The sequence below is a fragment of the Enhydra lutris genome, unplaced genomic scaffold (assembly GCF_002288905.1).
Source record: "Enhydra lutris kenyoni isolate GAN:26980312 unplaced genomic scaffold, ASM228890v2 scaffoldscaffold5, whole genome shotgun sequence".
NCBI lineage: Eukaryota > Metazoa > Chordata > Mammalia > Carnivora > Mustelidae > Enhydra > Enhydra lutris.
The window spans coordinates 3035680-3049179 of record NW_019154089.1 but is presented as its reverse complement, the minus strand read 5'-3'; the positions used below and the strand labels follow the sequence as shown (position 1 = coordinate 3049179).

Genomic DNA, 13500 nt, shown 5'->3' with positions numbered 1-13500 from the left:
GTTTCTTTACTCTTTCATCCAAATTTTAGTATCAGTTTGTTAAGTTCTATGAACGACTCATAGGATATTGATGGAAACCACACTGAATTTATAGATCAATTAGGACAGAACTGATACTTTCTGATATTATGTCTTCCAATCATGAACATGTAATATCTCTCTCCATTTATTTAATCTTCTTTAATGTCAAACCTTTATATTTTTCTATGACGACCTTACACACATTTTTTATTAAAGTTATTAAGTACTCTAAGATTTTTGTTGTTTTTTAACAATAGCAATGGTGCTTTTTTGAACTGTATTTTCTGACTGTTACAGTTTATAAAATGCAATTGATTTTTGCAAATTACTATCCAGCTGCCTTACCAAATGTTCTTATTTCTTTATTTGTCTGAAGAGTCAATAAAGTATTCTATGTAAGCAATCCTATTAACCTGCATATATAGAGGGGGTTTTTTCCCCTCCTTTCCAATGTTTAGGCCTCTAATTTTTTTTTTTTAAGAAATTGTGCGCTGCTAGGATGGCCACACAATGTTGAACAGAAAGTGTGCTAACAAATACTCTTATCATCTTCCTGATTTTACAGATGGTGTTTCTAATGTTTCCCCATTGTGCATGTTTGTTGTAGGATTTTTACAGATGACCTTAATCAAATTAAGAAAATTCCTTGTATTTTACTGCTTTTTAATCATAAAGTTATACTGAATTTTATCAAATATTTCTGTGAATCTAATGACCTGATCACATGGATTTTTCCCTTTAATCTTTTTTTTTTAAGATTTTACTTATTTGTCAGAGAGAGAGAGAGGACACGCTCAAGCAGGAGGAGCAGCAGGCAGATGGAGAAGCAGGCTCCCCACTGAGCAAGGAACCCAATGTGGAACTCAATCCCAGGACCCTGGAATCACAACCTGAGCTGAAGACAAACACTTAACTGACCGGGCCATCTAGTCATCTTTTCCACTTTAATCTTTTAATGGGGTAAATGATACTAATATATTTTCTAAAACTAAACCATACTTGTATTCCTGGGATAAATCTAGAAATTGCAAAAAGACTTCACAAATATTCATTATAAATGCTGTCTTCAAATTGTAAAGCGACTTAAAAGCCAACAGAAAAAATATGTAATTTGGTACTGATTAAAGAATGACTGAAGGTTTTTGACGAGGAACTAATTTGAGCTCCTAAAAGCCCAGTGGACAGACATTATTAGTTCTATTTCACATATATGGAATAGGACCATCTTGGAAGCACTGACAACAAACTCCAGCCTGACCAGTGAACAGGAAGGCTTTCTCTTCCTGTTGCATTGCTCTTTGCACTTTCTGGCCTGTCAAAATGGTCTAATAATGATGTAGCCTGGTTAATGGTGTTGTGTTTACTAAAAAGTCTCAAACACAGAATGCCTATTCAAAGTATTAAAGTGCAACAAAAAGCAATTCATACCAAAGCCAGCCTGACCACTGGGACGGTTAGGGAACGAACATCTGGTCTCCTCGCTCTATCCAGAGCTCTTTCTACCTTTAATACAGGGGCAAGGGTTGACATCAGAAAGATCCTAAGGTCTTTTTCTTCCCCTGCTCTGCAGCTCTGTGATAACATGGCAAGTCTGGAGTACACTCTGGATCCCTTGTTTCTAGAAGGTACAAGCTTTTTGGCAACTCACTGACCTTCCAAGGAGCAGGAAAGTGAGTAAAGAAAGGGGCTGACTGCTCAGAGAAGTTAAGAATCTTGTACAAGATCACACAGATAATAAATTGCAAGGCTGGAAGCTAAGCTCAGGTGTCTGACTTGAATCTGCCCAAGCTATTCACCACAGCCTACACCCTCCAGCATGTACATATATGCAGAGGCACACATGTGCCTCATTCTAGGGTCACATGCTCAGGAAGAGTTACTAGATACCACCATTCCCTCCCCTAAATTTTTCTTCTTCCATCTGTACCAGATCTTCATTAGTTAGCCCCCAGAGATAGCCCATTCCCATTCTCTCAAGGCCCCAGTGTGCTCAGTTCATGATTCTAGAGATGGCTGGTATAGGTATAGGTCTCCCTCCCACAGAAGGCCCTCATTACTTATTTGTCATCAATGAATTCTGACCTGAAAACCCTGCACTTGTCCTTACAAATGATGGACAGCAGAGCAGAGTGGAAGAATTTGCCCCAACCAATGGCTCCAAGGCTAATTATTTTAAAAAGTACAAGTGGGGTTGGTTTTCAGAGTTAAACTATAAGTCAATACACATAAAATGTTAATTAGAGAAGTTATAAAAATATCTAAGTTCTAAATGTTAGGCCCTCTTACCACACCACCTCCTACAGCCTTTTCTCCCGCCCACCCTTGTCCTCTACCATCCAGATCCACATATCCAACGTCTGCCTTAAATCCCTCACAATTTGCACAGTAACTCATACTCACCCTATCCAAAATGAGGCTCTCTACCCTCCCTACTCTTCCTCAAGGCTACTCTTCTTTTTGTACTCAGAGGTAAAACGAACCACCCACTCACCTATTCAAGACAGAAACTGGGATGTCATCCTTGATAACCTCTTCCCTCTCTCTCTCACACACCTCACTTACAGTCCCAAGTGCTCCTTTAATCTATCTCCACTCCATTACCTTCTCAGAGTCACTGCTACCACAATGTCAGCCAGGCCATCATGATCCCTTGCCTGCCTCACTAAGATAACCTGCTCCCTGACTCAAGAGTGACCTTTACAGAATGCCAGTGTGAGCAAGGGATGTTCTATGTGAAACTTCCCACTGGTTCTTCACTGGGTTCAGAATAAATCTCAGAGACCTAGCCTGGCCCTTCAGAACTCTATCATTGCCCTGAAGACTTCTTGCTACCATACTCCTAAAATATTTGCACTTGTCTAAATATACCAGGCTCCTTTGCCCTACCCTACTCATTCTTAGCCTCTCGCTGGAAGTCTTCCCTATCACCCTCCACTACCCACTAGATTAATTTCCCTTCTGTGTTCCCACAGTACTCAGTGCTTTCCTCCACGTAATACTGTAATTACCTCTTACTTTTCTGTCTCTCCCACCTAGCACGTTGCTGGGACGTGTTTAACAGTTAGTTGCCAGGAAGAGAGCCCTGGTTTGTAACATTTGCCAATTTCTATAGTGTCAATACTCCCACCATGGCAGATATCAAGCTACCAACATGATCTTACTGAACATGTGAAAGAGATGGATAACACCACACCATTATACCACAATGCAGTATTCCCACCACAGAGACACGAGAGACATAATCTAAAAGGCATAGACCATAGTAAAATAACTAGGAAGAGATGAGTTTGGGGTATTCATTATACTTGTTTATAATTTATTCTTAAGTTATTGAATTTATTTTTAATAAAGGATATACTTAGAATGACTCACAAAATTCCTGACAATTTAATAAGCAGCCCTTATAAATGGTGAGTGCTGGCTCCAGCATACCACCGCCAACCCTAGACTTTGAGCTCCATGACAACCAGGATGGTGTCTTATTTTCCTCTGTATTCTGAGCCTCTGGCACATGGCAGGTGCTCAATAAACAATCACTGAGTAAATGATTGGATAGGTAAGTAAATAAGATGTAACTACCAACTATTCCAATCTTTCCTCACTTCACCTCATTAAAATAATTATGGCTTTGTCCCTCTCAACTTCCCCTCTTTGTACCCCATAGAAGGTGGGGGTTCTTTCTTAGCTGGTCTAGTCCCCTGCATTAGTGATATGGAATGAAGAGGATGCAGGGAGGGAGGAAGGAAGGAAGGAAGGAAGGAAAGAAGGGAGAGAGGAAGGGAGGGAAGGGGAGGGGAAGGAAGGAAGAGGAGGGATAGAAGGAAGGGAGGAAAGAAGGAAGGTAGGTGGTTACTTACAGTATCAGTTCTTAGGCTCTTCCATTGCTGAGGAAAATTCATGGAAGGAATAGAAAAGAGAGGACACTGCTACAGAAAGCATGCTAGCAGGGCAGGAGATGGAAAGCCTCTAAGCCGCTGACTGTGCAGGGAATTTGGAGGATCTGCCAAATGAGAAGCTCCAGAGGATCCAAGGTATGAGAGAGTGTGTGGGAAAGGGGAGACCGAGAAATGCTGCTGAGCTGAGCATTAGGAACTGCATTCCCTCTAAGTCTTCAAGAAACGCAAAGGAAGGTCAGAGAGTGTGGGCTGACACTGGGCCACATAAAAAGAGTCCAAGCACATTATGTTTAAGCGACAGAAGAGAGAGAATAAAGAGAGGCAAAGTCACCTAAAGAAGGCAGAACAGCTCTGAGTCAGAGTAAGACTATGTCAAAGTGCTAACCCCCAACAAAGAAAGTGTCATTTAGAAAGGGAAACTGAAAAACAAGAACGAGACGGAGGAAGCCCCCCATCCAGCTCATCACACACTATCTAGGAAAGAAAAGATTTAATCATCATGGTCTGAGCTGGTTCAGCCTCCGGTCGGATGCATGTTTTAAAGCTTGAAGCCTGTAAACATCTGAATGCCATAACTCAGTCCCTAGCTCACTATGCAGCCTTTGATCAATTTGGTCCTCCTTCCTTCAGGAAGGAAGCAAGGAAGCAGTAGCAGGTGCTCAGGAACATCCTTACAATAGCCGTCTTCACTGCAAATTAATCAGGTGCCATTCTGACTGCTGTACTTTCAGTTCGCATGGAGAGTTCATCAGCATGACTCTGCGTCTCCAAGTCTGGGCAGCAGTGGGACAGTGACGAAACGGGGTTTCTGTACCAACAGGGCTCTGGGCCATCTACAGATCTAGCAGTTACCCCAGTCCTAAAGTTCAAGGCCAAAATGACCAAATCTGAATTTCCACCTCTGGGCTAGTAAAGGACCTGTCACTTGAAGACATCCAGGCAGCAGGATTCAGGACTTGATGGTGCAGTCCTGTCATCAAGAACGACCACCTACACATGGGCCTCTATAAAGCCCTATTATTCTCCATACTCTTTCAGTGGTGCTGCCTCTGTTCACAGCATCAGGCTGAGCCTCTGCAACAGCCCACGCAGACGCACGGAAGATGTATATTGTAAGCTGTAGCTCCTGGCAAACAATTAATAACAGCATTTACTGAAAGCGGATAATATGGTAAAGCACTTTGCCTCCATGATCTCGTTTTATCTTCAGAACAGCCCTTGGGGCACCTGGGTGGCTCAGTTGGTTAAGTGTCTGCCTTTGCTCAGGCCAGGGTCCTGGGATCGACCCCCACATTGGGCTCCCTGCTCTGCAGGGAGCCTGCTTCTCCCTTTCCTCTGCTTGCTGCTCTCCCTGCTTGTGTTCTCTCTCTCTCAAATAAATTAATAGAATCTATTAAAAAAAAAAAAAAGCCCTATTATCTCCTTAAGCCCTGAGATAAAACTTGTCTCAAAGTCCTACATAATTACTAAGTGGAGAATTAACACTCAAACCCAGGTCTATGCAACTCCAAGGCCTATGTCCTTAACAGCAATGTTCATTGATTTGGGACAATGTCCACAGCCTATCTGGCTGAGCGAGCTCAATCTACGCCTCACTCTCTGAGATTCTTCACTATGTAGCCCAACCAAGCCAAATGAAAAGGACTAAACCCTGCAGGACCTGTGACATGGCACTACTTCCCTCCACTGACTGCAGGGAAACTACAGTCTGTATTAGAGTTGGTATCATTAACGGTAGTGAACTTGGAATCCTCACATAAGTCCATCCTGATTCGTCAAACTGGTGAGCAGCTGCTGCCCTTCCTACTATGTGATCCTTGCTAAACCAGCTGAAGAATATCTATATGTTGCTAATCACATTCCTAAGAGCCCAATTCATAGGCAGTTTCCTTCAAAACCCAGGGCGGGAGTGGCAGTTCAGGCGGGGGCGGGGGGTGGTGATGTCTCTCACATGGGCTGTGTAAAAATGCAAAACATAACAGAAACACTTGTCAGAATGAGACAAAGAGAGAGTAAGACTAAGAGAAAAACACCCCTTGTTATGTGGCATTTTGGGAGCCAAGCTTCTACTCAGCTTGAACAGAAGAGCTGAGCTCTTCCAACACGTGTGGTTTTGACAGAGGCTATGACAGACTTTCGTAAGTTAAAAAGAAAAGTCCAGGGGAATTGTGCTGAGAGTTTGAAAATCCTCAAAGATAATAAAAAGTTACTGATTTCTAGCTTAAGAACAACTGAACTTATTTAACAGGAAAAAGTCAAAGAATAAAGTATGTTAAAGTTATTTTTCATTATCACTTATTAAGGCTCTTTTCAGTCTAACCTAGTTTTAGGGTTCATCCAGCAACTGAAAAGAATTAGGTCACTTCTACAATGGCAAATTTCATCAAATAAAGCACTTGCTTTAGAAAACTTACCCCAAAATATTCTTGCCTGCCTCTGTTTGAACAATCTAAAACTTAGCAAGCAAAATCCTGAAAACCCAAATCTGGGTATGGGGAAATCAAGCGGCTTCACTGACTTTGTTTTTTGCAGTTAAAAACAAAAACTAAAACAAAAACAAACCTTACTTCACCAATAAATATTTCCAAAATGGAAAATTTGGTTTCAATTATCATGGCTGAAAGGCACATCTGCTTCAGGCAGCAGTGATATCCAAAAATGTCTACAAAAGTTTCTAACCATGACTACTAGGGATGGGAGAGGACTTAAGGACATACCATGGAAGAGAGAAAAGGCGAGAGTGCTCAATACTGGCTCTTCCCTGGGTCTTGCTAGCATTTTTTCTGGAGTGCAAACCTCAGCATTTAGAGAATATCAGCTAAGTCATGTCTTCTCAAGAAATAGGATCTTTCTCTTCATCGATCAAGGGTGAAAAAAAATCTCTTCTGGCTCTGAAGCTCCTGAAGTCCAGAACAAGTTCTCCTTAGTAAGAATGAGCCATTCTCCTGAGAATTGCTCCCACCAAATCATGTGACAGTGCTAGACACATGGTGATCCTCTCAAGCAGGTGCACCCCATTATTTCTGGTGAAGGAAACCATAATTTTAAGAAAAATGGACAACTTCCCCTTTTTATGATGCTTCTTCCTAAAATTGTTACTCTCCGCAAATCTTGCAGATATGCCAGACACTGTGCCTAGAAAAAAAAATTTTTTTTAAGATTTTATTTTTAGGGGCACCTGGGTGGCTCAGTCAATTAAGCATCTGCCTTCACCTCAGGTCATGATCCCAGGGTCCTGGGCTTGGTCCTTGGGCTCCCTGCTCAGCAGGGAGTCTGCTTCTCCCTCCTCCGATCCTGTTCCTCCTGCTTGTGTTTTCTTTCTGCCATATAAATAAAATCTTAAAAAAAAAAAAAGATTTTATTTTTAAGTAATTTCTACATGCCACGTGGGGCTCAAACTCACAACCCCAAGATCGAGAGTTGTATGCTCTATCGACTGAGCCAGCCAGGCGCCCCTAGAAAAAAAATTTTTTAATTGTGGCAATATGCTTAACATGACATTTTCCACTTTAGCCACTTTTGAGTGTGTGGTTCAGCAGCATTAAGTACATTCACGCTGTTGTGCAACTATCACCACCATCCATGTCTGGAGTATAAATAAGGCTACTTAGCCCACAAGGCTGATTTCCAAAACTGAAATATAATCTTAATTGCAAGAGCAATTGCCATTTTCACTGTCTATCTGCTCTACAAACACACAGGCCGATACACACACACAATTTATCACTGGAGTGGCTGAGAGCCAGAGACCCTTCTTCTTCACAAAACAGAAAGCAGAGCCATCTTCCACTGATTTTTCACAAAGGCTGATGGTAATCTTAGCATCAGCAGGTTCTTTAGAGAGCAGGACAGCTTGGGGGACATGGCAAAGGTGAGTGCAAATTCATAGGTTCTTGACACTCTGGCTGAACAAAAGCGTATCCGGTTCGTGATTCCGAACCACCAAGGCATCCAGATGCCTCATGATGTCTGTAAAAAGGAGGATTAAGGTAGGTGTCGGGGAAATGCCAAGCCCTGTGTGGTATCTCACTATGAGGAGATGGATGGCTCAGGTAGAAGCAAGAGAATGGGCCTGACAAGCCCTCCCCAATTCTCTCATGGGAAAAGTCCCACGTAGTCTGCTTCAGATGGTAAATATAGAAAGTCCTTAAAATAACCCTCAGTTAGAATCCCAGCACGAGTCATGGGGTACAACAGGTCAATAGATGAACACGAGGGGTAACAAGTACCGTTACCTAGAACTCAGTCTGTGCCACAAAAATTTTACTAGGTGCTTTCTATGCATTACCTCATTTGATCATGACACCAATTCGGTGAGATACAGATACTGTTATTACTCCCTTTATACCAGAGAGAAGAATTATTTGTGAAAAAAAAAAGTGACACACTCAAGGTCACATGGTTTACGAAGCAGATTCACGGCAAAGTCTATGTTACTCTAAATCCCATGCTTTCGATTAAGAGCCATTTAAGGGAGAAGTTATTTTCATACCCTTGTGGCAAAGAAAGAAACTGTTCATTAAAAATCCCTTGGCTGAAAAAATGTTAATGCTTAAAAACAGCCCCAATTAAGCTGCAGCAGGTTAAGCGTGGACCAAGCACAGATTCAGGATTCCTCCAGTCGCTGGAGGTTTGGCATGTGATCCTAGGCCAGTCACTCAGCTTCTTGGGCCCTGGGTTTCCCAGGGAACTTGTAAAACAAGGCCGCTTCCCCTGTTCTCCGCCTACAAAGCATTCCACCAGGTCAATGACCCGTGCTGAGATAATAAGGCCAGTAGCCAAAGACGAACCTACTGGCCGAAGGTTTCAATCTCCTCTCTGACCAACTTTCTTCTTAGTTATCAGACTTTCCAGCAAAAGTTATCAGCTAATTGCCAAATAATTATGCAGCACCTACTCCGCACGCAGCACACAGCAATGAGTGAGGAGTATGCAGAGGTACGGGCATGCTCCTTACCTTCCAGGACCCATCTCTGAGTTTGGGGACTGGAAAGATATACAAAACAAAATCAGAAAAACATTGGGGGGTGGGAGGGGGCATGATTCAGTATCCAACTATGGCTACAAACTGGAGAGACTAGAATTCAGAAGAACATCACCTCGAACTAGAAAAGCTGAGGTTATCAACACAAAGTAGGGTTTTAAAACAGCCTTGTTAGATGGATAACTTTCAGAAAAGAAGAAGGGAAAGGCATTCCAGGTAAAAGGAACTCTGGGAATGAAGGATCTGGGACTAGATGGAGCAGTATACAGGACGTATGGTCACAAAAGAGACCAAAAACATCGCCCAGCGGGGGTATACGTGAGCAGAGGGAATGCAGACGGGGCCAGATTTCAGAAGACGTGAATGTCTGACGTGGTAAGCTGGGAACAAAAGGTACTGAGATGGGTGACGTGGTGAACACTGGACACTGCTCAGTTTGGATTTCTTGCCTATTCTCTGTCTCTGGTAGGGGAAAAACAAAATTCAGGGGTTTTAAAGGCCAGGACATCAGCCATCCCAGAAGAAAGGCACCAGAGTATCGAAGAACAAGAGATCTCCTAGAGAGCAAAGGATCATTATATTTCTGAAAAGAGGGCAGGAACACAGCAGATGCCCCAAAATGCTCAGGAAGCAGTACTTTGATCTGCTGCGGCTCAACTCACAAGGACCTTTCAGGCCCGACTTGCCACCATTAAAGCAAATCGGCCTGATCCAGAATTCCTAAAGCGCCATTCACATCACCCCTACCCTTCTGCTAGGTATCAGACCCACAGAAGGTGAGGACACCACCCACCTCGGCACCCAGCCTAGGAGATAGGCCCCCAGATGCTCTGCTGCCCAGTAGGCCCCATGGAGTCCAACATCTAAGCTCCTGTTGCAGACAGCACGGAAGCAGAAGCTGCATCAGCAGCACACTCACACTAAAAGTCCCAGACTCATCCTGTGGCAGTCACAGCAAGTAACGCAGTGTCTGGGGCCTCTTCAGACCGGAAGACACCCCACCACCACGCCAATTCTAACAGGGTCTAGAGATGTTAATGGCATCTCCCTGCCGCATAGGATGCAGACGTCAAGCCAGTATGGGCAAAGGAAAGTGTTTACTGAGGTCCTCTCCAGTGCTGAGTTAGGCGAACCGGTTATCATTTCACCTGCCAGTTTTCATCTGCATCAAACCGACAACTCAGAGCAGCAGCCCTCCCCTCAGTGGTGCAGGGCCACACCTCACCCCTCCCTGCCTAAGGCCTCCTGCCGTCACCCCCCCCCCCCCCCCCCCCACACCACCCGCCCCCCCCCCCCCCCCCCCCCCAAGGAAAATGGCAAGCCTCGAGCTCTTCACCAGCCGCAGACCCACGGAACGAAGAGGCTGACAGGGCAGGAGGAGACGTTTTAGCACAGAGGAATGACCCGCCCCCTCACTGCATTGAGCACCTCCGAAATGAAAGAATCAGGTCCTCGGATAATAGTTTAAAACGTACATGCGTGTGCCTGCCAGAAAATAAACTCTTGCTAGTTAGATCCAGCTCAACAGAAGTACTTCAATTCCCTTCAGTGGATTTCCTATGTCATAAGCAATTCCTGATAGAAAGAGCAAGAGTTCCTCTAGAGCATACATTCCAGTATCATTCATAAAGTTTTCAATGAAAATGAGAGTCAGTTCAGAGCAAGTGTCATCTGAATGTGTTTCTCTCCTTCTTATTTGAACTTGTGTGTGTATACAGGCACACACACATGCACGCACACACATATATCCTTTTAGGATAGACAAGAGCATGGCACGCTTAAGATTTGAGCACTTTGGTGTGAAAATGTAAGCAGTCCCTGCCAGGCCAACCCTGCTGTGACATCAGAAACCCCTCACCAAAGAAAAACCACCCCCCGGAAAGTAGCCAAGAAAGGGAAACGCCTCCTTGAAACAGCCTGAGAAATCCTGATTCAGCCTCTGCTAAAACTATCCCCAAACACCAGCCAGGAAGTCCCTTCTTTCAGGGGGCTCCACTGCCCAGCACACCCAGACCTGCCTTTGCTCTCAGAAGCCAGATCTCTGGAAAAAGGGGCTCCCTCCTCTGACTCTGCCGCCCACTGGGATCCATCAGTGTCCAGGTTTTCCGACCCTGCCTCACCAATGCAGATATAAAAGCTGGTAGCTGCACCACAAGCACACGTTCACACGCGCACACACATACCACAACACACACTTATTCCATACATACCTTTCACCGTCCATTGTGCGAGGCCCAGCTGGGGCGGCAGCCGCTGAACTGTGCATGCACCCGGAGATCGTAGCTCTGTTCTCCGTTCTCCCAGCCAACCAACAGGATATCTGATCAGCAACAGTGATTCAGCATGGCTGCAAACGAAGCCTCCTCCCTCTCGATCCTCCTTCCTCCGACTTACTCCCAGCAGCTTCTACCGCAGAAGCAGCGGCAGCAGCAGAAAATGTCTTACCCAGAGCTCCCTGCAGCCCTTTCAGCTGCTAAAAGCAGCAACCCACTTGCTCCCCCTCCCCCGCAGGCTTGCTGCTCCTCCGTCTCCTAGGAACAGCGCGGCTCCAGCGATCCAAGTGCGGTGCCACCTTTCCAGCTGCTTCCACATCTGCCCAGGCATCCCCAGCACAGGCGACTAGCCCACCCCAGGGGCTCTCGCCTCCTGTGCCTGCACTGCGAAGGTTCAGGCAGTTCCTTAGCGGCCCAAGAAATACTGGCCCCCGCCCCCTACCCGGCCCCCACAGGCTACAAGTCCGTCAGCAGGGCCAGATTACTGGAATGAGGAGGCCCCTCTGTGGCCTGTAGTGGAGTTTATCCACCTGGGGAAATTGGCTTGTAGGTCATAGCTCACGTTCCAATTCCTCCTCACAAAATCTACAGTAGCTCTGAGAGTCTGACAGATGGAGAGAAGTTAGGGGAAAAGAGCCTGATATAACTGAGAATGCTGAGAGAAATTTCATAAAGAGAACAGGAGACAGAGGTGAAACTGAAACAAACCGGCTTTTGCCTCAAGGGGCCAAAGACTATCGCAGCAAAGCCATGACAATGAACACTGCACACAGTGATTTCCCTATGCCATACTGAAAGACCACAAATTTCATAGCACGGCCTTAAAATACCTTCCTAAAGCACTGAAATTTTAACTTCAGCTGTGGCTCCAACAAGTAAGTCTCCCAATGAGCCCTCATCTCCAGCCAGAGATCTCTCATACCCTGTAATTTCCAGCTGCTGAGCCTCGATTTAGACTTACTTAACTCTAAAATACCATCTTGGGAAGGCACAAGGCCAGTCTGTGTCTCCTATCCATAGCCTAGAGTCTTAGAGGAAACTGAAGCCATCAGTCCCTGGTGATCGATTGGTTAGCCATAGAAATGGGTTCAAAAGCTTGCTTAATGCCTCAAAAATCATACATGAGCATCTCTATTCTCAAACCATCCATGTCACACATGGGATTTTCAGGATGTGTACTACCCCTGGCTAGCTGAGTGATCTGCAGCAAGTATTCTTCCTACTCAGAACCTCAGCCCTTCATCCCTAACACAGAATCGGTCCAGAGTTCCTTTCAGCTCCAAAAATCACATGATTCTGAAAATGTCTTAAATGCTCTGTTTTTCTTATTAATCTGTAAGAATGCTTATGAAGTAGTTTTTACTGGCCTCTAATATTTTGTAGGGGGCTTCAGGGAGGATAACATAATGTGAAAGTAGGAGAGATGATCATGAAATCTATGATTTTTAGAATTTGGACCTGTTAAATTTCGTCACTGCTACAAAGCCTTGAAACAGTGGAACAGGGGGTGGGGGAACACTGAGGTGCCAGAAACTAGGAGTCACTGAATCTTTATAGCCTCCTGAATTCAAAATGGTAAGATGTTATGCTCAAAGATCACCTCCTACAGACAACTCAGGGTCCTCTGAGATGGGGGCACTCCCCAAACTCTCAAATGAGAAGAGGTCTGGGTTATTTTATTTACACCCTCCGGCCCCAGATCACCACTTCTTCTCCACAACAATACCCCTTGTATCTTTCTCCGTCCGTCCCTTCCTCCTCTAATCAGCCTTGTGGCTCTGCTCCAGATACTTCCTCTTGAGGTGAATCACAGGGATCAGGAGAAGCTGAACACCACAAATAAGGAAACTGAATCCCAGAATCCGTGCCAGAGTGCAGGCATCCACCAGGAAGGCGACTGAGTGATTCGTAAAAGGGACATGAGAATAGGATAAGTCTCTCCTTTATGACTTTATACCTTCATTCACCACTTCACCATACAGGAAAGGGGGGAAATGTCACATCTAACAAACCAGAGAGAAAAGAAAAAGGAGGTCAGAAAAGGAAATACTTGAGGCTGAGGATATACAGATTTTATTTGACAGCCAGTATAAAAATTTTATAGCATTTCCTTCGCAACCTACTTTTGCTGTGCTAACCGATGTCACTACGTCTGTGCTGAAAACATACCACTACCACCTACATGTTTTATTGACCACTCACTCTATCCATGGAGGCAGACGAACAGAAAACACTTAGATAAGGTCACCTACCAAAACCAGGGGCACAGTTGAGTCAAGAATCAAAGTCTGCAGATTCCTCAGGCAAAGTTCCCACCCTCATCCTC

At 44.7% G+C, this 13500-nt stretch overlaps 1 protein-coding gene across 4 annotated transcripts in view; it reads right to left on the bottom strand.

Moving 5' to 3' along the window:
- LOC111140879 (kelch like family member 3) overlaps nt 1-13500 on the bottom strand; it is a 177599-nt gene that overhangs the window by 100702 nt on the left and 63397 nt on the right. For 3 of the 4 annotated variants that reach the window (XM_022493118.1, XM_022493119.1, XM_022493120.1), the window contains exon 1: nt 11112-11387. The exons of the other annotated variant lie outside the window; for it this stretch is intronic. In XM_022493118.1, the coding sequence (XP_022348826.1) occupies nt 11112-11167 (56 nt within the window). In that variant the 5' untranslated portion in view covers nt 11168-11387. Of the gene's footprint in view, nt 1-11111; nt 11388-13500 lie in introns of those variants that run through there. 4 annotated transcript variants of the gene reach the window in all.